Raw genomic sequence first — 22,947 nt, 5'->3', positions numbered from 1 at the left:
CTACATTTATATTTCAAAATAAAGTTCGATTAATGCATTACTGTAAACTGGTTGACTACTGGTTTGGGCATTGTAATAAAGCTGCCATGTGTAGGTCAGCTGCAGTAATTGATGGAAGAAGCAAATTAAGGCTCAGGGAGCCCTTGAATACTTTTATCTGGCTGTATCTGGAAGATTACTAGTAATTAAAAACATAGTATCAAACAAAAGAACTTCTATTGTTTGAAAATAAAATTCTGATGTCAATAGTACTTTGTTCAAAGATCATACTTCAATTCACAATGTGAAACATGTTACTAGTTCATCAACTTAATCATGTTTAACTGAATGGATAAATCAAGTTCATCTGAGCATTTCTCACAGATGTCCTATTTCTGTGCCTATATTGAGTGAAAGATACAAAAATAGACCTTTACTGTTAGAGGCTATGAGGATTTTATGGCCCTAAAAACATGATATAAACCAAAATCAAAGTCATTTCACAACACTATTTCTAAAGTGTGTTACAAACTTTGAAAACACTTGCTGACAAAAAAAGCCCAAACTGTAACTAGTCTGAAGCGTTCAACCACATAGCATCGTCTAAATCAGCAGATGAAGCTTAGAAATTCTATGTACTATGGTTAAAAGCTCTGGAAAGTTACTAAATGGACAGTGTTGTGAAACTGTTTTGCCAACTGCAATTTCAAGGTCAAAAGTGAACTCTGCACCATTTTTTGCATCTTGATTCTTACAAGTGCCTCAATGCAATACAAATATAACGCTAAATTGCTGGAATATCTCTTTAACATATCCCACAGTTAATAGTCCACCCAGCTTTTCTTATGCTTTTACAATATATTTTGTTTAAATGCACTCAGCTCGAGTGCTGGAAGGGAGAAACATTGATTCTTTGTGTCTAAGACATCCTTTTCTGATGTGCAGTTATCATAGCAGTTATTTTAGCAGCTTCTTAATATAGTATCCCATCATGCTCCATGTCTGCTCCCAGCTAAGAGCACTGGTTTCTCCCTTGGGCAAACACGACCTTGATATACAGTCAGTACCCCATGTACTGATCTCAGTGCTGTTTGGACTACATCAACTTATTGTCTCCTGTTAAACTAGTGTGTCTGCTGCGACTGATAGTTACAGTGGTGGTTACAGTGGTTGTTACCATACTGTGGCAAAAAAAGGCAGAAAGAGAAGCAAAAATTTGTTTTAAAAAAATCATTCGATCTTTTGGACTAGATACACACAAACAGCGTCTAAAGACACTGCGATAACTGCACAGCGACATCACAATAATTCCATTAATCTGTAACATTGAGTTCAAGAAAGACAACCCAAGCGTGGGACACAGGAGGTAGGTTTCAGCAAAAACATAATTCAAGCTTCAGTAAACTAAAACTGATGAAACAAAGCCAAAGCAGAAACATGAACACGAGATGCAGGCAAAGGCAAATAAAATTCCAGGTATTCAACTGAAAACACTGGAAACAGGCTGAGGTCAGACACAGAAACAACAGAAAGGTTTTAAAATGGTAAATGGTTGTATTTATATAGCACTTTACATGATGTGTCACATTTACCCATTCATACACTGATAGCGGAAGCTGCCATGCAAGGCGCTAACCACGACCCATCAGGAGCAATTAGGGGTTAGGTGCTTGCTCGGGGACACCTCAACATGAGCATGACGGGACGAGGATCGAACCGGCAACCTTCCAGTTACAAGACGGCCACTCTACCCACTGAGCCATGCCGCCCCTTAAAAATTTAACAAGGTTCAAACCACAGACACATGACAGGAAACTACACTGTAAAAAAATTAATGTCTATTTAAGTTTTTAAGTGCATTTTTTGAACAACTTACAGCTACATTACACTTACAGAATTTACTTGTTTTGCAAAATTATTCAGTATCCAGTCACAATCACACAAAAATGTACGTCAAAATCTAAAAATAGACAACAGTATGTTCATATCAAAAATCTGAATTTCTAGAAATTGGTAATTCATTCTTATCCAATGTTTGACTGTAAAATTTGTTTCACTGTAACTAAATCAGCAAAGACATCAGATGATTTTACAGATATTTGCCGTTATTTGAAGATCAGATAAAAGCGTTACTTATCTGAAGGAAATTCTTCTGCTAGGCATTGCCCTAAAAAACAAAATGACATAACATTAGAACAATGCAGCGCCTACTAGAAAAGTAGTAAGACACAAGTAGGATGCATTAATGAAAAAAGTAAGCAAGCTAAAATGAGTAAAAAATATTATATAACATTATATAAATACATAATACTTATTTTTAAAAACCTGTTTAACCAAACTGCAGTATAGTACAGTATGTCTCGTAAAATCCCAGAAATAAAGTCTTAATTTCCATGACAGCTGTGCAAAAAAACAAACAGGCTAAAATATTACAAAATGTCCACATCAAATATATGTATTTTGCAAAAAGTAATTCCTTCTTTTACAATGTTTAACCATAAATATACACTGTTTTACTGTATTTAAATTGGCTAAGAAATATAATTATTTGACACGTTTGCAGTAATTTCTTCTATTCTTTTGCAGTTCTTTAATGTTAAAGTGTTCCACTGCTTTTGAACATATTTTTTCTGGAAAAAAGTAAACAGAAAAACAAGTATTATGTTTGAAATTTTACAAATATTTGCCACGGCTCGTCTCTCCTCTGGAGATATACAGACAAGGTTTCTGAAGCAGGAACGATTACTCAGAAAAAGTAAACTATCAGTGGAGCTATAAGCCTGCATCACGCAGTCATAAGTCTGCGACTCACACTGTCTGAGGAGGGATGCGTAAATTCCACAGTGCAGAATTAAGGAGAAAGAAGACATAATCTTTCGGAAAAAGTCTGAGGAAACCCAGCATGTTATACATTGGTGCATCACAAACTGAAAGAGCACATGATTGATAATGTCACAATTGTCTTCAGGCCACAACTCAGGAGCGCCTCAAGGACCTAAGCTGCAGCACTTTACTGCCTTTAGTGCACGTCACTCCCCATCTCTTTAGTCTTTTTCCTGAACTCTTCTGCTCTCCGATGACTGTTGTAAGATCTAAGCAGGTATGGAGTCATCATGCCATGATAACAAATTCATGATCTCATTCACTAAAAGATAACAAATGCCATTGGAAACTATAACATTATATGTACTCCTTTTTGTGTGTCATGAGAACAGGCACATATGAGGGGCAGAAGATGTGAAAAATCCAGGATTGTTGCAGCAAATGTGCAATGCTGCTGCTGGAGCCATTTTGACACGAGTAGTTAGATATTTTGGAAAATTTGGTTATTTCATTCTTTAGTTGAAGGTTGGATGAAAAGATGGATCCCATATCTGTCCACTAAATATGATGCCTGAGGCAGCAGACGATTTCTTAAGCTTAATATCAGGACTGGAAACGATATGATGGAACAGCAAAGCATGGCTTACTTGTATCCCACAGATTCAAATAATCTAAACTTTGGAAAAATTTCAAAATCCTAGCACCCCTTCAAAATGTGCAAAACTTTCAAACAAGAATGGTATTTGGTTTTTTGCTTTTTGACATGCCAAAACAATGTTGTGGATTCATAAAACCACCAAAACTGGTGTGTTTAAGCGTTGATATATATGTAAAGATATAGAATGCATCCCTGTTGTCATTGAAAATAACTTTGTCTGAACAAATGTCCTAAAACATACTTGAAATGAACACCAAACAGAGAAAGTGATGACAATTTAACTGAAGCACATCATGACAAGTGCTATGACAACAACACAAGGGAAACATGATTTCAATGCTGTACTAAAAGCAACAGAACAAAACAATGCAAGAGACATCAGTCCTCAGTGGATTAACATTTAAATTCTCAATTTCCATTTCATATTACTGTTGGTCTTAATGTCAGGTTTATATTGCCTTTCCCTTTTCATTGTGTTTGTGACAGAACATGTGGTACTGGCACCCAATCAATATCATCAGACAGAAGCAACTTGAATGAAGCAGACCATGTGTGTGATAAGAAGTGGTGGCTGTGACGGTAAAGTTTATGTGCTGTGCAAATCTCATGGCTGTAGGAGCCTAACTCTGAAGATACTAAACCCTTGAAATTACTTCCCAACTAAAACGTTTTTTTGACGGTGAAAATAGAAACATTCCCCAGGTTTAAAAACATGTAATATTCTAAAAATTTAACTAAAAACATTTCACAGAACATATTTTTGGATCCCTATACCAAATAAGTAAACTCCATGGAGCAACACAGTTGTCTGAAATGATACCTCCTGACCCAAAAACAAAAAGAATCAGCACTTCTCAGCACAAAGGAGAAGTCATGACTGATTTAGCTACAGCCTACAGTCATGTAACAAAAATTCTAAGAGTTTTTAGATGACCTGCAGGCTGTGTTTACCCAGAGCAGTGAGGAGACAACAACAAAGAGAAGAGCAAAATATATCATACATCAATAAAATAAGAACAGTATGGTTTACAAACAGTAAAGGGGGAGCAAATTGTCAAAATGCAGATGAAAGATACACTGGCTGTGCTGTTCCTACACTTCACTTTATAATGAAGTGAAAATTATCCCACACTGAAGAAAAATGTGACAAGAGCAACAAAAAAGAACAGAGTTCAAAGAAAGAAACTCACAGCGCTGACTTAAGGTTAAGGACAGGTAGACATTGAAGTTAAAAGCCTGGTTATGCAGTTGGCCACCATCATTTTGATACAACCAATTTAACAGTTGGATCATTTACTTAAAGTGGAGGAGAAACTCCAAAGAACTGCAGTTTAGACTTCAATTTTAGTCTCATCCAACCTCCACCTACACTCTTACCTTCCCCATGTAATACGCAAAAACACACAACACAGACACAGTCTCTCATATGGCTGAGATCACTCACTAAATTAATTATCCTCAGATACATATGCACTCACATATACACACGTCCATACACATATATACGGGTAGAGAGTAAACGTGTTCACACACATCCTCTCCTCACCTCCGAGGTTTGTGCAGATCCTCGTCTGTTCCAGCTATTACACCTTGGTGTTAATTTCTTCAGGTTTTTGACAAGCCTCCAAGCTACAGCTTGTTCTTTGTGTAAGTGCTTTTTCTGAACTTCTCCCTATCTCTGCAGATTAGTCAGGGAGCAAATTACCTGCCTGCACAAAAAAGCGCAAGTCCTACACATTTTGCAGTGCTTGGTGTACAGATCTCCTTTTGAAGACAGGCCATGTTATTTCCCTTAGCCCTGCAGCGGTCCTGGCATGCAAATCATCACAAAATTAAATTTAAAAAGCTGCACATGTACTGCGGGTGCTCTTATCAGCGTCTGCACAAACTGCATACAAATCAGGCCAGAATCACACACCACAGCAAAGGTCTCCACGTAAAAGGCTGGCTAATTGCTAATTGGGTAGCAAGGTCTAAAGCAGGCTCGGCTAACAAGAATTAAAATGCGGGGGCGCCTCATGCCTGTGAAGTGTCTCTGGCTCCCTGGTGACATGCCCCAGAGCACAAACACACTGACAAATGCCATAGTAGGACTTTGGGAGTCTGCTGCTTCTTCGGCTATGTCTACACCGAAGATTTATAACGCTACATCATGGCTTAAGTATGTGGAATGATTTTTCTTTTCACTGACATGCAGTCTTTACACTGTGGTCTGCACGGACTGGTGCAGCACATGAGGCCCAGGTGTTGGCTTCCAGCTTCAGCAGGTCCCATGCACCATTACATCCCCAGTTACATTCAGGAATTAAGAATCTATTTTATATCAGTATAACCGCTGTAAAACATTTAAAGATTAGGAGACACTGGGCCTTGGGCATGATGTGTAAAACACCCCCACCCCTTCTACTCACAAGATTTTTTTTTTTTTTTTAAATCCCTAATTAAGAAATACATAATAAATACATAATCACATAAATTGTGAACAATACATAAATGAAAGAAAATATTTGTGAAATAGAGATGATTAAAATGTAGCTTATCATTAAAAAATCTTTTTCATTATTTATTTTCAAAATATCCATGTATTTTTTTTTCTGCTTATCTGGGGTTGCAGAGGCAGCAGGGTAAGAAGTGCATCCCTCGACCCAGTAACCTTTTCCAGCATCTTCTGGGGAATCCCAAGGCATTCTCGGGCCAGATACAATCCCTCTAGCGACTTCTGGGTTTATCCTGGAGTCTCCTCCCAGTTGGATATGCCCAGAAAACCTCCAAAGGAAGAAGCCCAGGAGGCATCCTAATCAGATGCCCGAGCACCTTCAGCTGGTTCTACTACGAGCTCTCTCTAAATGTTCAAGCTCCACAACCTATTCCTAAGTCCATCCACCCTACAGATCAAACTCTTAAATTATAATCTTATTCTTTTAGTCACTGTGCAGACATCATGCCTGCAGATGAGAGCTGAGAAATAGACTGTACCGTAAATTGAACTTTGCCTTCCAGCCCAGCTTCTTTTTCACCATTTGGTACAATAAGCCTTCTCATCATGCAGCCATTCACATGCCTCCTGCCCTATGTTAAAATAGTGCAGGTGGATTGTTGCTCAAAGGTGTCTGGCTCATTCAAATGAATGAAAGTCTCTCTATTTTCAAGCAGGGCTGAAGTTGGTTTGAACGAAACCTGAAGCAAGCATGCTCAATAACTGCCACCAAATTTAGCCAGTTACATGCCAAGCAGAAACCTCTGGGGCTGAAAAATGAAGCTGCAGCCCCTCAAATAGCCATTTGAAAATAGCTGCAAAAGCAAGTCAGTTCACATGGACCCCTATGTGAAGCACCCAGTTTCACAGAAAAAACAAAACAAAATGCGAATACAGTCTGCTACAAAAAAGCATAGCATCTGACAGGTTCGCTACACCAGTACAGGCGATGAATTGGCTACTGTCACAGGACTGTCCCTGAGTCCTTCGCTCATTGTTGAATTAGCTGGGAGGTAGGAGGAGTTAGGCACTGCCAAGATTGTAACAACTGGAGCAACCACACAGAGCTTCAAAATTGGTATTCCAGAAACTATTCGGGATCAAAAAGGGTTCATCCATTAATATCGCCGGTCAGCTCGAGTAACAACAATGAAACAACAAAAGCTGGCTGCTGTACATAAATAGACAGAGTGAATATATTTCTGTTGTTTTTCATCTTAGTTATGTATTTATTATAAAAACGAATTATGCTGTAATATTTCAATACGATAACTATTTTTGACTATTTTTAAAGAAGGTGATCAGTCAGAAAAAAGTCAGATTACTTGTGTTTCTTTATTGACTATTGAGCATAACGATTCAGTGTGAGAGCTGCCAATAAGCAGATGTTAATAACATGAACCAAAAGTGACATCTAGAGGGAATCAGTGCTAACTTTAGCAAGCTAGGCTAATTAGTTTCCACCTTCCACCTAGTTTATATATTTTGAAAATGAAAATATAGTTTAATTTAGGCCAAAAGATCAAAGAATTTCATTTTCAGTTCAACTATACAGTGGCAACATGTTTCTGAAGTTCACATGAAGGAACATGGATGTAAACAAGGAGGAAACATATTCATAAAAGATAAACATTTGACATTAAATAAAACAAAAAAGGTCAGTGGTAAAGATCACACAGAGCAGATCTCTTCAGAGGGATGAGGACAGCATTGATCCAGCAGGTCTAAGGACTGAACGATAACACTCAAATTTTCCATTTCTAAAGGTCAAGAATGTGCTTCCATGCTCAAGTACTAACTGGTGATGGCCTGGTATCACCAGAAACGGAGTCGATGCTGAAAATAGTATGTCTTTTATGCAGCATATAGTGGATAGACAAAGGGAGAGGTTGGGATGCTGGATGGGCGTTTCCTCTATTCTCCTTCCAAACAGACAGCCACCGGTGTCTACAAATCTGGGCTTTGATTCGGCCATTCTGTGGATTTATTATTGTCCTGTGGATCACTATCCTGTTGAACTGTACAGCTCCAACAGTTCAAGGTAACTATTAGACAGATGGCCTCACATTGTCTTCAAGCACTGTTTTATATAGTGCAAAATTCATGATAGAATCAATAACTGCAAGGAACCCAGTTCCTACAGCAGCAAAGCAACCCCAGACAGATTTAGAGCATCTCCAAAACAACAGGTGTTGTGGGGTGTTCCTGGAATACAGTGGTTAACACCTACTAAAAGCGGCCCAAGGAAGGTTAACGGGTGAACTGGACTCAAGGTCATGGTTGCACCAGGCTTACCGACAAATGCTGGTCATGTGGTCCAATCCCACAAAAGAGGCATTGTAGCAGTCCTGTAACTGTGGAAAGACACATGAATGAAGATATTTTACTGTGTGGCCCATTTTTCATTTTCAGTGGTTTAGTCTGAGCTTACAAAGATTTCAGATTATTTATGATGGATGCAAAGGTTTCCAATCATTTGTGTTGCAATTACTTTCGTATGGGGTATTTTTGCTATGCAGTCATCATGTATTAGACAGATTACAAATTAAAGGGAAAACCTCCCCGTCGGACGGCATCAGTTTTCAAATTCAACTCCAATTTTGAAGATTATAGAAGAGTAAAATTTTGAAGTTCTTGTAGTTAGAAGCACATTATGGATGTCTATGAGTTGTTAACAGCTCCAAAAAATAAGAATTTTCCCCTCAATACTTCTCACATGGTTATATTTCAATGAACGCTCTACTTGCTTGGACATAAAATTGTATTTGGGGGAATTTGAGAGGTAGAAAGTATCTCTTGGGTGAAATAAACCTGTAGAATTTGAAGTACTTGGACAGAAAGCCGCAATGTGATTGGAATAAGCCATCAAAACTGGAAGTATTTGGGGTAAAGTAAACCTTTAAACAGCATTCTGTCAAAGATGCAGCTCAACCCTGACACTAGCAAACATTATAGAAGACGACAGTGCACATTCTGGATTTTCAAAGAACTCATTCTCAGGCTTTAAAGTTCATGGTTTCATTCATTATGTCTAAGGGAACATAATCCTCCTGTCTGTTATGCAATCATTTCCAACAAATACTAAGTAAAACAATCAACCTATAAGTTGCTCTTTAACTCTAGGGAGTACGTCAGATCAGTGGCAATATAAAGCACAAACCAGTATTCAGAATCTTGAATGTAACCAAGGTTCATTTGTATATAAAAGTCCCACCTTGCAGCTGTAATTTATAACATTTCCTTACTTTAATAAAAACATGAATCAGTTCAGCATCTCGTTTCCTTCTAAATGCGCTGTTGCAAACTAGCAAAATTTTTCATTAATAAATACTTTTTATGTATTGAGAATGTAAAATGTCAGCAGCAGCAGCAGCTGAGATGTTTCAACATCATATAGTGTGTGCTGTTGATCCTTTCAGTTACTTTATAAGCAAAATGGGAAAAAAAATAATAATGCAAGGTTCTGAGGCATCAGCAGCTTAGTGCTTTATTAGTGAAAATGACTCAATGCTCACAGCTGCATCCTGGCTCTGGTCAGCGCAGGTTTAATGAGACAGTTTTATTCCCTCGCTCCAATTAATTTAAACTGAGCAATTAGGAATTATTTCTTTTAATAAATAGCCAAGAGAGTTTGGAGGCTCTGGAGCTGTGTTGCCCTGCACAAACACAGACATACACACACAGAAAGAGAGAGAGATTGAGGTTTTCTTACCACAGAGAGCTTATTTAGTCAGGCTGTAGGGACATCTACTGGTTGACAGAAGCACATACAGCTATGTGTGTGACTTCCAGTCAACTTAACACACCTCCTACCAGTGAAAGCAAATAATAACAATAATTATTATCATCATCAATATTACGATTTGTCTAATTAGCCGCAGTGCTGCCAAACAAAAAACAATTCAGGGCTTTTTGAAACACAGAAAATAAAAATAAAAAATCAAATATCCTAATGAAAGGATTTTCAACATCTTTGAACAAGTAAACAATTGATCCTCTTTGAAACAGTGCCAATCAATAAAGATGATATACTAAAAAAAAAGAACAGAAAATTCTCATTTGTAGGTCTTTTTTTTTTTTTTTTTTTTACTTCAGAAGAACAAAAGAATATCGAGGCTAATGTTGGACCTATTTACTTAAGCCAGCAGATAAAACACAAAGTGGTGCATAATAACAAAGTGATGTACTTAAATACAATTTTGGTACTTGTATTTCCATTTTGATGCTACTCGATCTTTTCACTCCACTACATTTCAAAGGTAAATATTGTACTTTCTACTCCACCACATTTATCTGACAACTTTAGCTACTTTTAAGACGCAGATTTGACACAATGGATAATACAAGCGTTTAATTTACATGATGTAGTTACAGAGTAAGTGGTTTCCAGTGTTTTGGCCCTTTACAAGAAGTCACTCAGAATCCCATTTTTAGATGTTTATAGGTTGTAAACAGTGATTGCTCTCTAAACTTCTCACATGGTTATATTTCAAGAAATGTTCCAATGATTAAATATAGCAGCAAAAATCAAAGAGTATTGATTTTTTTTCTATATGAATTTTTCCACCTTAACTCTCTCATTACTCATCTGAAAAGCCCTGAGATTTATCTGCTGTCCATGTGAATAAAAAACAGATATAGAAAAATTCAAATCTGCACCAGCTACAACAGTGACATGCTGCTGACACACTTTGCTTAACTATTAATAATGATATATAATGATGTCAAACATATTAGTCACAGGGTCTGGACCAGTGCTTTCACATTTTAGACTGCAACTACATTTTCCAGCTACACCCTTTTACTCTCTCCTTTTACTGAAGTAGAGCCCTTCATGTAGACCTTTTACTTGTAATGGAGTTATTCACATTGTTGTATTGGTACTGTAACTGAAGTCAAGCATCTAAAATAAGCCTTTCTGCCTCTTCCTGCCACAGAAAACACTCACAGCTGAAGTACTTGAGACGCACTTAAGTGTTGAATTTAAAGTGTATGAACACAGAAATGTGGGTACATATGTCGCATAACTTCACTAACTAAGCCAAAAACATTTCTGAGGTGAAAAGTCAACATCGTGAAAGACTGTCACACATACATGTTAGCTAGGAAGTGTTCAGATGCTAACGTTAGCTGCAGGTAACAGTTTTCTTTACCTTTTAAATGTCCCGACGTCCTTCAACTTTTTACAGTCCATTGTCTTAACAGTAGCTGATCAATGAAGACGCAGTGACACGATAACGACTTGTCAAATCATCAACGTTTAGACTGTGCCTCGTTTCCTCATACATTTCCCTGGAAAATCGCAGGACTTTCGAGAGCAGCGCTTCAACTTCCAACCAGGACAGAGACGGAAGAAAATGGCCGCCATGAGAATATCAGACTTTAGCGTTCCCACTGCACACTTTCACCACAACATTTGTAGACAGCATTAACTAGCTACATTTACATGTGAGGATAAAGTAATCTCTCATGGTGTAGAGGATACATTATGTAAAAAAACATTTAAGTGGAGTAAAAACCATTAAGTTGATGCAAGACTGTATATGACGACCTTACTGGTGGCCGTATCCATTTATTTTGTTTATTTGAATCATACCCCATAAAAATAAAGAAAAAAGTAGCTGTTAAAACTACTGAAAACTTCTGAAATTCACTTTCTCTGAAAGTTTTAGTCCCACAGTTATAATGAATACTACTTGTTTACTGTAAAGGGGCTAGCTTTAAAAAAAAAAAAAAAAAGTTAGATGCAGTTTTGAGTACATACCCATCCCTTGTTAGAGAGTATCATTTCAGTGGAATAAACTTTCAAAACTACAAGTGCTTGGAACATAAAATTGTATTTTGGGTGGAACAAACCTTTTAGCCCATAACTTAGGAGGTAAAAAAAATACCTCTTGGTTGGAACAAACCTGTAAAACTTTAAGTACTTGCACAGAAAGTAGCATTTTGATGGGAATAAACCATTATAGCAATATGTATTTGAGGTAAAGTAAATCTTTATAATTATTATTTGTTATTTAGAAAATACTTTTTGGGAGGAGTAAACCTTTAAAATTAAAGGTAGTCAGACAGGAAGTAGTATTTTGGTTGGAACAAATCCAGATAAGGATAAACTGCACAATTTAACAATCATCTAATTGATGCACAAGAGTCCTAGTGTAGCATAGTGTGTGAGACTTTTCATGATATGTAATTTATGTGACCTTAATTAGACAATCAATGGTAACTGAAATTAAACTATCTTGTCCCTTCAGTGTTAGTTATTTTTATAGACTCAGATCTCACAACAGGTGGTCCCGTTGATTGCAAATTATGCTTTGTATTTCCTGTAGAGTCAAGCAAGTTTGATTAACATAACCTGAGTCAAATTAGCAAAAGGACTAGCAGTGGTACATTATTTCTTGATTTATTTATTTATTATTTTATTATTAGTAGCGGTTTAAGGTTGGGTTGTTATTTGCCTCAGCAGTTTTTAAAAATTTCTTTCTTTGAGACAAACCATGGCTTTGTCTACTTTTAAAATTGTCTTTAAGATCAACAAACAACATATGTATAATTCATGGCACAGCTAAAATGGGACAGATAAAAATTTGTCTCTCCTTTAGCCTAGCCGCGCTAGACCCAGCTCTTAAGACACAAGGGTCTAGGAACATTCGACAGGGAGGGAGGCGGGCTAAAAGGTTGTCTTTCAAATCACTCTGCAGCAGTTGGGTTGGTATACAACCAATCAGCGCAACGAATAGGCTGACATAGTTCCTAGCGCGCCGGATTGTGGCTAAGTCCCATTAGCTTCCCAACCAGCGGAGCCAACTGGTATATTAAGGATTTGCCATATCCCGTCGGCATAAGTCCAAATACGTCTTTCTTCTCAATGAAACACTTCAGTGCTGTCCTTTATTTTTCAAGTTGAATTTTTGCTTCAAATCTTTAAGGGCTGTGGCCAAAGCCGAGTCGAAAGATAACTGTTTATTGTGCGCCGGTTGTCGTCGCGCCTCTGTCGTCACTTAGTTACGCCCGCCTTCTGACTCTACATTTCATGGTGATTCGTCCGGCCAGTTTTAGGAGCATCCAACCTCGAGCCTTATGGAGGGTAACTCGACCCACCCTGGCAGAGAATTAAATTCGTTGCCGTGGGTTGTCTAGCGCGGCTTGGCTATCTCTCCTTATGACTACTGGACAATTTAAAATAAGGTCCCATGAAAGAGATGGGACTTCCTCTCTGCCTATGGATGGGATATTCACTTTGCTTTTCCCAGGGGCTATGTTTGCAAAATGAGAGTAGACCAGGGGGCATTTCATTTTTTAAATGAAATGAATAAACATTAAAAAGCCCATAACTCATTTATCTTTGAAATTATTTATTTTCAAGTTAACGGAGCAACAGCCAAGGGACATTTTTGAACATTTGCTATATAAATGACTCAGAGTCAATCAATACAGCCGAGTTGGCACTCCATCGCAGGGTGAGTTTCACTGATCTGCTCTGCGGCTCTCTTTGCTGTTGAAGTGTGGGATGTCATCATCTGGCATCAGATTTATCTCAAATAAATCATCCACAAGTGGTGTGGATTTCATCTAACTGCCACTTTGTCCAGAACTGGCTGCCTCAGCAAATTCGGCCCAAGAGCAGAGTGTTTGATGCAAAAAGAAATTTACGAGAAGCCCAACAATTCATCAGAGGATCTGCAGGTACTGTTACTACTGTTGATGTCAAAGTGCTGCATAGTCAGAAAGAAAGTGAATAAATTTGACCCGCATGGGAGGCATGTCAGAAAAAAAAGTCTTTGCTCTCCAAATGGAACATTAGCACTCAACTAAAGTTTGCATTAAACATAAAGGCATAGATCAAGTCTATTGGAATATCGTGCTCTGAAGGGACGAATCAAACATTGATTTGTGTGGTCACAGTAACCGTAGACATGACTGGCAGCTTTTCGGTAGAAGAACCTCAGACTAACAATGAAGCCTGGTGGTCTAAATGTTTTGGTTTGGGTTTGCTTTGCTGCCTGAGGAACTGGGCTGTTTTCAGGAGTTGTCAAGAATCAGGTCAATTTAGAGACTGTTGGGGATGAAACCAGAAACATTACATCTATTGATGTTTTTGTGAAGTAAATGATTGAAAAGTTAATGCTCCTTGTTTTGTCATTTAAGTATGTCACCTTTATCTGTAGGCACTATTCCAAAGGGTGTCTAAGTATGTCAAAAAAACACACTAGTTTGACTTTATGATATTTTCTCATAACTGTATCTTCTTCGTGTCTGGAAAACAATGACACTCAATGAAAGTTTTCTTTCTTTAACTCTGCTGAACTTAATACTGAATACTGCTCTTGAAGACGGCCGTATATGTGAGAAAATATTCATGAAATGCACCAACGTTGTCAGCACAACAAAAAGATCAGTGAATAAATTAAAATGGCCTCCCGAGGCTATGAAAATTTAATGTTTTACCTAACAAGTATTGTTGGTTGCTTACATCATAACACAGAAGGAGCCTGCTGTGAGCATCGACTTCTCAGTGTGGCAGTTTTCTTCTGGCGAACTAGAACATCAGAAAAAGTGAAGCTCAAGAAGGAAACAGCAAGGGAAAGACAGGTGAAATCACTTCTTACACTGCTGCTTATTGTTCTGGGTTGTTATGCTTATAGAGCGTCCTTTAATTTGTCCATGTGCTTTTATTGCCATCGATTAACATGTTTTGTTGTCTGAAAAATTACTCGGAATGGGACAAATTTATCTAATCTTTGCTGTCACTCACTGTGCTTCCTGCAGAGTCTCTTAGTGTTGAAACGCTGCCACAAATTTTGCACCTGCTTTTCTTTTCAAATACACTGTAGGTGCAGTGGCAGTTTGTATTTTTTCCCCCATCTTTCCCCTAAATAGGATGAACATCCTAAAATACATAATGGATGAGCACAAAATTGTTTTTTCCCTTCTTTTCTTTTTATTCCATTTTGCAAAACCTGCAGCCCTTCAGCTAAAATAGACAAAAGGAATCTGGCTGTTTGTTGGCTGAAATAAGGACCCCATCTTTCAAATGTTCCCTGTAGTCTTGTTTGCTTTTGGAGCTTTTGTTGATAAGCACAATGGAGATGCATAGGAAACTTCCAGCTGGGAACTGGCTTCTCAGGGCGTTCTGCTCTCTAACCACTCAAGCCCCCTCTGTCTTGCATTTCTTCTCCTTCCTTCTGTAGTGTTTTAGTGTTTTAGTGTCATCTGAGCCAGCCTACAGGAGGTTAGTTTCTTTCAGAGTGGACTGTTGATCAGCAGTCTGGACATTAGCGCTGTGCTTCTTTTCTAGTCATACCGAGGACAACACCTCGCCTGATACCTCCCTCTCCCTCTCCCTGTCCCTCCTCTCAGCTCTCTCCACATCCATGACAGTGAACAGAGGCTCCTGAGCCGTGACTGAATCCTGCCGGTGTTTGGTAGCGGTGAAGTGCGTCTTGTTGAAGGTCTCTGAGAAACGTTTCCTCCTCTCTTGGTCTGGACAGAACAGGTGTTCATACAGGGCTGCAGCCAGAGCGCCACCCAGTGGTGGACCAACCCAGTACACCTAGCACACACGAAACACACCAGTCTGATGCTACATTTACAAGACAAACAATTGCTTCTTTTCTATTATCAACAAACTGTGGTTCATATGCAAAATACAGCTGTAAAGGCCTTGTTATTTATTTATTTTTAAAATTTTAAATAATAGAAATGCTGAGTTAAAATATTTAAAATCAGATATTCAATATTCTTATTCCTGAAAATATTCATTATAAAATTTTGTAATACGAATGAACACAGCAAAACAGAGTTTAACCACTAAACACCAATACCTGCCATCAGGTTTGAAAAGCATGTCTTTAAAAAAAATCATCAAAATCACACCACACATCAGAGTCAGAAACTCTAAAGACAAAAACACTTGTCAGATTTTCAACTATTCTCTAGAATTAATCATATGCAATGCTCAGTTTTGTTTTGATCTTTGTTTAAAAATGTGACATTTCATCAAAATCACTTTTCACCAAAGAAATAAAAACACAGTTACCCAGTGGTTTTCCCAGGACCACGTGACCACAGCTGGACCAAAGGATCGAGCAGGATTCATACTGGCTCCAGTGTAGGGAATCTGAGGGAAAATAATTGTAGAGAAAGACCCTGAAAAGAAGGACACTGAGACATTCATATTATATATACTTGCAGTGATTAATTTGCACATTCCTGCATGGAAGTATTTCTGTTACTTCTTATGGCTTCAATCTCTTGATTACGCTTGCTACTAACTGAACTTGCAACACTTGCTTTTTATCTTGTAAAGCTTACTATGTACTGACTTTAGGTACTTTTAAATCTATTTGTTAGTGTTCACAGTTTTGCACTAAAACACCAATATTACTGGTTTGTATAAACCTGAATTGCAGTTAGACTATTTCTGATTGATAAACAGTTGCAACAAGTCCTCTAAACTAAATTTAAAAATATTTTTTAAAAAGCTGTAACATATAATGGCCTTCCTAATGATCCAAATAAGCATTTTCTGATTCGACACTAAAATCAGCAGGACGTTAATGTTCGTCAGTGCCTTCCCAATCACAGTTTCATTTGCAAATGCATATTAGTGTTTCTCTGGTCTCGTTAGAGAGAATTCAAGTACATGCAGTGAAATTAACTGAAGAAGACAACTACTTGAAGTAGCACAGGCTGAACCTTTTGGAGAGGTCCTCACAAACCCCTGACCTGAAATCAGAATTTGAAGTGAAATGTCGGTAAATATCCCCAAATCAAGAACAGAAAGCTGGATACAAGTTTGCAAACTGTGCTGTCTGCCCACTGACTCACTATTTTATTTTGTATTTTTTACTTTATGTCAAACATTTTACTGAAAGTATTTTATGTATTCATTGTCACTTCAAATATGTCATGTCCCAGCAGGACCCCAGCTTGTACACACAATTCTCTTTGCTGTTTTTAGAATATTCTTAGTGGTTATACAGGAAAGTCCTGTTGAAAGACATATCCTGTTATTTAGGTGACAAACCTGTTTCTTGCCCATTATTAACAAAACTGAATATGGTAACTACTATCAGAGTAGTATTTACTGTTGGGCTGATGGGCTGGAATGGGTTGCAAAAGTGTTCCTCTTTTTCAGATTTTTCAGAGGCAGTTTCTCAAATTATTTTCAAAATGGCACAGCTGATAACGTGAAACCTTCATAATGTGCGAGGCAAGAAATGTCATGTAAACTGTAAGTGGAGTATTTTAAACCATTTGTATGTTGATGAATGGTTTAAACGCTGTGCTGCGTCTGTGTTTGGGTACTTACAGCAAACAGGTGACCGATACACACGGACAGGCCGATAGCCAAAGCAGAGGAACCCTTCAGGTCTTTACGTTTGTGGTCGCAGGTTGCAAACACAGTGAAGACGAGCTGAAAGGTGATGAAGAGCTCTACAACCAGAGCGTTTCCTACAGAGATGCTTGTATTCACCTGCAAGAGGAAACCAACAGCCAAATAAACCATTAGAATGCTTCCTCAGATATATAGTGGTTACATTCCTGTACTGTACAAAAACAATGAACACTTGAATATCAGACCCAATGCTCTTACCCCAGTGACGCCCAGGCCTCCCCTAACAGAGGCTGGAGTGATGCCATACAAGATGGCCGCCCCCACTATTGCTCCTACACACTGGGCCAGAAAGTAGAAGGCTGCCTTAGCCAGACTAAGCTTCCTGGTCACCACCATAGCTGCTGTGACTGCCGGGTTGATATGAGCGCCACTGATGTGGCCGAAACACTGCACCATGGTGGAGATACTCAGGCCAAAGCAGAGCGAGATGAGCACCAGGTCAGGAGGATGGACGTCCTTCCCCGCGGCCCCCCAGTTGATGGTTGAGCCGAGGCTGAGCAGAACGAAGAGCAGCATGGCGAAGAACTCGGCCGCCACACAGCGCCAGAACTCTTGAGTCCAGATGCCCTTGAAAGCAGCCATGGCTGTGTCTGGAGCACAGCAAGATGGAGGCCAGAACTGACTATGTGGTGAACGGAAGGGAATGCAACACCTCCTGGAAGGGATGAAAGAGGAGAGGAGGAATAGGAGGAAAGAGAAAATATTGTTACAAAAGGATTCTAACCATAATCATGAAATATAAAGTTATTTTTGAAGTAGCTGGAATACAAAGATTAATCGAATTTTAATTATTCAGAGTTGTGTTGTGGGCACAATTCTAAATACGGCACATTCTACAAATTAAGCAACAGAATTTGTTGCTAGTCTATCAGCATCAAAATAAATATGTTTTATAATGAGACAACACTCTGGTTGAGGTTTAATTAGGTTTGAGTTGACTGAAGCTGATGCAGAAGAACTGCAGTTCCTTTGACTTCCACTTGAGGCTGGCCCAAAAAGCGAGTTAATCCCAGGCGTAAACTAACCGTGACGTCACCCGTTGGTTTCAACGCAGAGAAAATGAAGCCCGGATTTTGCTACTTCCTGGTCGCCGTTTTGGATTTTTTGGAGCCAGTGACGTAAAAAGCGTCATCAAACAGACTGGACCGGAGAGCACCTAGGGGCAGGATTGGCTGAGGACTCTCTTATCCCGCCCTCGTTTTACCGCAGAGGCTTCTGTTGCTGTCCATCAAGTATAGCCACGCCCCCTGGCTCCGCCAACTTTAACGATTTATTTAAAATTCAGTATTGATTTATTTTAAGATCGGCCACCTGATCTCTCATTTTCACCATGAAAACTAACGGGGAAAAAAATCCTGAGCTGTAGAAAATCAGTCTATCAAATTTTATTTTTTCCAAAAATGAATTGGGGTCTATGGAGAAAAAGCTTTTTGGAGCCAACCCTAGCGGACGGCGGGATATTGCAAGTTTTTGACACTTCCGGGTTGGCTTCAATTCTGGAGCCAGATGCTACGTCCACTATATGTACAGTCTATGGTTAATCCCCATCGACCCCCTATGTTAAAATGGCCAGTTTTACAGCAGAAATAAACATGTTTACAGCCTGGTACATGGTTTTGGTCTCTAGAGGTAACTTCCCCATTCATGACAACTGTACAAGGGGTGAATTTTGATATTATTCGCCCATTTAAATTTGAGTAACAAATGGCTGCTGTCAGTCCATGGAACAAAGATGCTTGCATTGCCGCTCTACCTCTGGTTTTATTGTTGAATTAGCTGAGAGTTAAAAGGAGTCTAGTACTGCCAAGATGGCAATGGCCAGAGTCACCAAACTGAACTTATCTGCTGGAAAAGATCATGTTTTAGGTTTAAATGTGTAATCTTAACCTTGTGTAAAACTGTGATGTCCATAGTTTGTAAAAAATAATAATAATTATTATTATTATTATAAAATAAAATTGCCACTGCAATTTACCCACTAAATTCTGCCAAAAAAGCAGATTAAGGTGCTGTGATAATGCTAGTTTTGAGTGACTAAGCACCTCAGTGATGTAGGACTGTTGTCAACTTCTCTGCATCTTTCTTCTGCCTGTCTTCCGCCTGAAAATTGTTTAGGTTATGTTGGCTACTATAAATAAAAACTTGTGCAGCCTTTTCAGTGCAATTTCAGCAGGCTCATGACACTACAAAGCTTGGAGACCTTTTCACAGAAAGATCAAATCCATCAGAGGAAAAATATCTTAAAAGATGAGGATGACATGCATAGAGTAACATTTTGCTGTGTGTCAACAGGTTCAGTGGTTATATTATGGCAGTGTATGAATATCATGTCTGGGGAAAAATGTCAGTAAATTCAAAAAAGAATAAGGAATCTTTGTCAGCAACAGTGGTCATAAAGAACTCAAGTGACTTTGAGTATGAAATTGGAAATGAATAGCATTCACCTGAACATATGTGTTATTTAGTGAAGTAAAAATCATTGTCTTCTACAAGTCTTAATCAGTACACAGGCTCCAGAATAAATCATTCTTATATGCTGCTAATAGTGATGGAAGTAAGTTGTGAAGGTACAGTACATCCTCAGATAAAGGAAGCATAAAAGCACTGGGAACAACTTCTCCAGCCAAAGCTCCAGACTGCTTTACACAACAATCAGTCAACTCTGATCAAAAAATAACTCAGACCAAAGTCCGCTGAATAAACCAAACCTGCAGTCGCGCAGCAGCAAAGGGTGTCCCTGCAGAAGAACTGCTGCTGAGGACTTAAGCTTACTGACATGTTTTTTTCCTTTCCTGCAGATTACATTTTGTTTTTTACAAAAGAGATTCAGCCAGCGGTGGTGGTCAGTAAATTACTCTATCATTTCATTCTTCTCGTAAAAGTAGGAGAATAGCAACCACAGACAGGCAATTTGTATAACATTTTATATTGTCTTTTCTAATGTTTTATTGCCTTTTATACATGATATTGGTGCTCTTTTTTCGTACAGCACTTTGTCACTTCAGTTTTCACAGGTTCTATAGTAATAAAGTTTAACTCTATTTGACATAGAAACACACTGTCAGAACAACAGCAACAACAAAAACATGGTAAATAATTTTAAAAAGTAGAAAGTGGTAATATTTTAGCAGCTGGGGTGCCAAATAGTAATATAAAATAATGGAAACTAGTCATCAAAATATAATACTTTGTCAAGCATTGAACTGTGTTTTTCAATCCTATTTTTTTCACATGTTTGATTACTGGTGCTTATAGGCAGTATAATTATGTTAGATGATGATGAAAACGCATTCAAACACTATTTTTTGCCCCTCACTTGGAGACGCCACTGCCTCAGGCTCTTCAGAGGGTTGATCCAATCTGAATGTAATCAAATAAACATGAAAACATGGAGAACCACCCAAATGAATGCCCCCTCAGCTAAGCAATATTATGCTGCTTGATTTCAACCTCCATTTATATGACCTAATCTCATAATTTGACAAAATATCATCACACCAACCTTTAATTCAAAAGATGGTGTATAAATTCGGCAAAAAAACTTCACCATAGCATGTGGTGTACATCTATATACTTCCCGACAGCTTAAAGCCTCCATACATCAGTTCCACACATGGACCGATGTGCCTCTTTCATCAAGACCCTCTGACTCATTTAATTGTAGCTCACAGTGGTTTCTTTGTCCATTTGATTTTTCTGGGAACAATGTCATACCGTCCCGTCCAAGAATTTCATTCAATAACTGTGTGGGCCTCTTTTTACTTTGTCTGCATGCACAAAAACAATGTCACTGTCACACTTTCTTAGCCTTGTGTATACTCAGACTACGGCAGACATTATGTGTTTTATTTCACAGGATTACTTTGATTTTGAGCTCCACCAGTTTCTCTCTCAACATCTGAAAACATTTTCAATGCAAATAAAACACATTTAGAGCTAGTCAAATCAAATTACGCCCACTAAAACAGTACTGGCACAAACTACAGGTGCACTGTGTGTGTGCTACAGTGTGTTGTATGCTGTCTGAAATCAAAGGCCACATGGAGGACTTTGATGTTGACATAAAGGAGCAGCGCCTCCTGTGAACGTTCATCTTCCATTTCCAGTAGAAATAAAAAGAAATAGAACTCCACTATTCATAAATCAATGTCTAACCCCCCCCCCCCCAAAACACATTTAAGGCCTTCATTAGTGGCCATATTTTAAAGATGCAATCAAATTATTGACTATCAAACTGTAATCAACTGGCACTTTTTGCACATTGTAATCTGGGTTGATTATAGATGCTCATTTTTGTAATCTGATTACATATTCTCGATGACATGTAATACGTTACACACCCAACCTGATTACAGGCATCATCCTGAGACTTACATCAGCAAAGTGGCAGCCTGCTCCTATTGTGCATTCCTGCTGTGTCCCGAAATTAAATGACAAAATAACCAAACTGCAGCTCCTGATCTTCAGCCACACGAGGTGTTTCATCAGACCTATTTTAAAGTGTTCAAAAGGTTTCTATTGATTCATTATTCTGCCTCTTCTTTGGTTGCTGTAGGAACAGCAGCAGTATTCATGGCAGTCGAGCCACAAGTTCAAGGAGAGGAACGTGAGGAAGACTACAATTTCAAATTTCGGGCTACGACATCATTAATGCAAACATAACGATCCACAGTGTTATTAAGATTGCACAAATAGGCTATTTCCTCCATTGGCTTTGCATTTTACATGCCGAATAACAAAAAAATAACTGTCTCACTCCAGTCCAACCACACATTTTTTGTGCCGTGCCGCAGCGTCTCCGTGCGTCTTTACGCGCGGCTTCACTCACCTCAGGCGCTCCAGAGCCCCGCCGCTCTCCGTCATGACTCCACCAGCCCCTCTGATGTCCCTGTCTTTTATAGCGAGGGTCTGTACGTGAGAGAGCTCGTGTGTTTGCGGTTAGAGTCTATTTCATCCCTGTCTGACCTGGATGGGATCGGATGAGAAGAGAAAAACAACAGAGAAGTAAGATGTGAAAGGAGTTTCAAGACGCTGCTTACTGGGGGTAATTTTCCCTGATACTGGACGAACGCAGAGACTAATCGTTTTAAAAACTACGATGCAATCATGTTTCCAATCCTTAGTGGGCTGTAGAAAATTTTCCTGACAGGATGCTTTGCAGTACTCATACAGAACAGCAATTTGAACAGTGAACCCTTTGCAAAGGTTGTGACAGTCAGCAGCGGTAACTTTTGAGTCATGCAAGTGAAGTTTCAGTTAAACTTATTTGTCCATTTGTAGTTATTATAAAATCTTACTGCATAACAATGTAAAACTTCTAGTAGTAAGAGCAAGTGAGACTGAGAAGAAGACTGTTAAACTGGAAGTGCAGTGTGAAACCTAAAAAGGACAGAACTGATAGAAAGGTTTGATAGAGCGTTGCAGCACAGCATTTATTTCACTGTTTTCCATTTTCTCCATATTTTTTTGATGTCCTAAGTGCATCACTAGATGACAACTAGTCTTTTCTGTTCTTGAAGACATTTCTGTCCACTCCAATCTCACCCATCGTTTAGCTGCTGACTGACTGATGAAGAGTCCTAGATGTTCATTCTCACTCCCAAAGTG

The 22,947-nt window shown here is 38.6% G+C and overlaps 1 protein-coding gene and 1 long non-coding RNA gene across 2 annotated transcripts; both read right to left on the bottom strand.

Moving 5' to 3' along the window:
• Positions 1–1,524: 1,524 nt before the first annotated feature.
• LOC110949333 (uncharacterized) lies at positions 1,525–11,273 on the bottom strand. Its single transcript, XR_002595578.2, has 4 exons — positions 11,090–11,273; positions 9,649–9,745; positions 8,232–8,290; positions 1,525–2,146 (listed from the first exon to the last, which is right to left on the bottom strand). It is a non-coding gene; the product is annotated as an uncharacterized LOC110949333 (long non-coding RNA).
• A 2,004-nt stretch (positions 11,274–13,277) lies between these two features.
• LOC110949340 (aquaporin-4-like) lies at positions 13,278–22,376 on the bottom strand. The gene is made up of 5 exons (XM_022191324.2): positions 22,169–22,376; positions 17,539–17,995; positions 17,254–17,418; positions 15,979–16,059; positions 13,278–15,492 (listed from the first exon to the last, which is right to left on the bottom strand). The coding sequence occupies exons 1-5, from the start codon at positions 22,201–22,203 to the stop codon at positions 15,238–15,240; spliced, it is 993 nt and encodes a 330-aa protein (XP_022047016.2). The 5' UTR covers positions 22,204–22,376; the 3' UTR covers positions 13,278–15,237.
• Positions 22,377–22,947: the final 571 nt, after the last annotated feature.

This window comes from Acanthochromis polyacanthus, chromosome 4 (genome assembly GCF_021347895.1).
Source record: "Acanthochromis polyacanthus isolate Apoly-LR-REF ecotype Palm Island chromosome 4, KAUST_Apoly_ChrSc, whole genome shotgun sequence".
NCBI classification, from domain to species: domain Eukaryota; kingdom Metazoa; phylum Chordata; class Actinopteri; family Pomacentridae; genus Acanthochromis; species Acanthochromis polyacanthus.
Note: the sequence above shows the minus strand (reverse complement) of the source record. Positions and strands in the feature narration are given on the sequence as shown.

Excerpts from the sequence above, each read along its gene's own strand:
- LOC110949340 (XM_022191324.2), bottom strand. The coding sequence starts at position 22,203 with ATGACGGAGAGCGGCGGGGCTCTGGAGCGCCTGAG. Across the intron at positions 17,419-17,538 it reads GAGGCCTGGGCGTCACTGGG|GTGAATACAAGCATCTCTGT; the intron begins GTAAGAGCATTG and ends TTCCTCTTGCAG. Across the intron at positions 15,493-15,978 it reads GGTCCTGGGAAAACCACTGG|GTGTACTGGGTTGGTCCACC; the intron begins GTAACTGTGTTT and ends CGTGTGTGCTAG.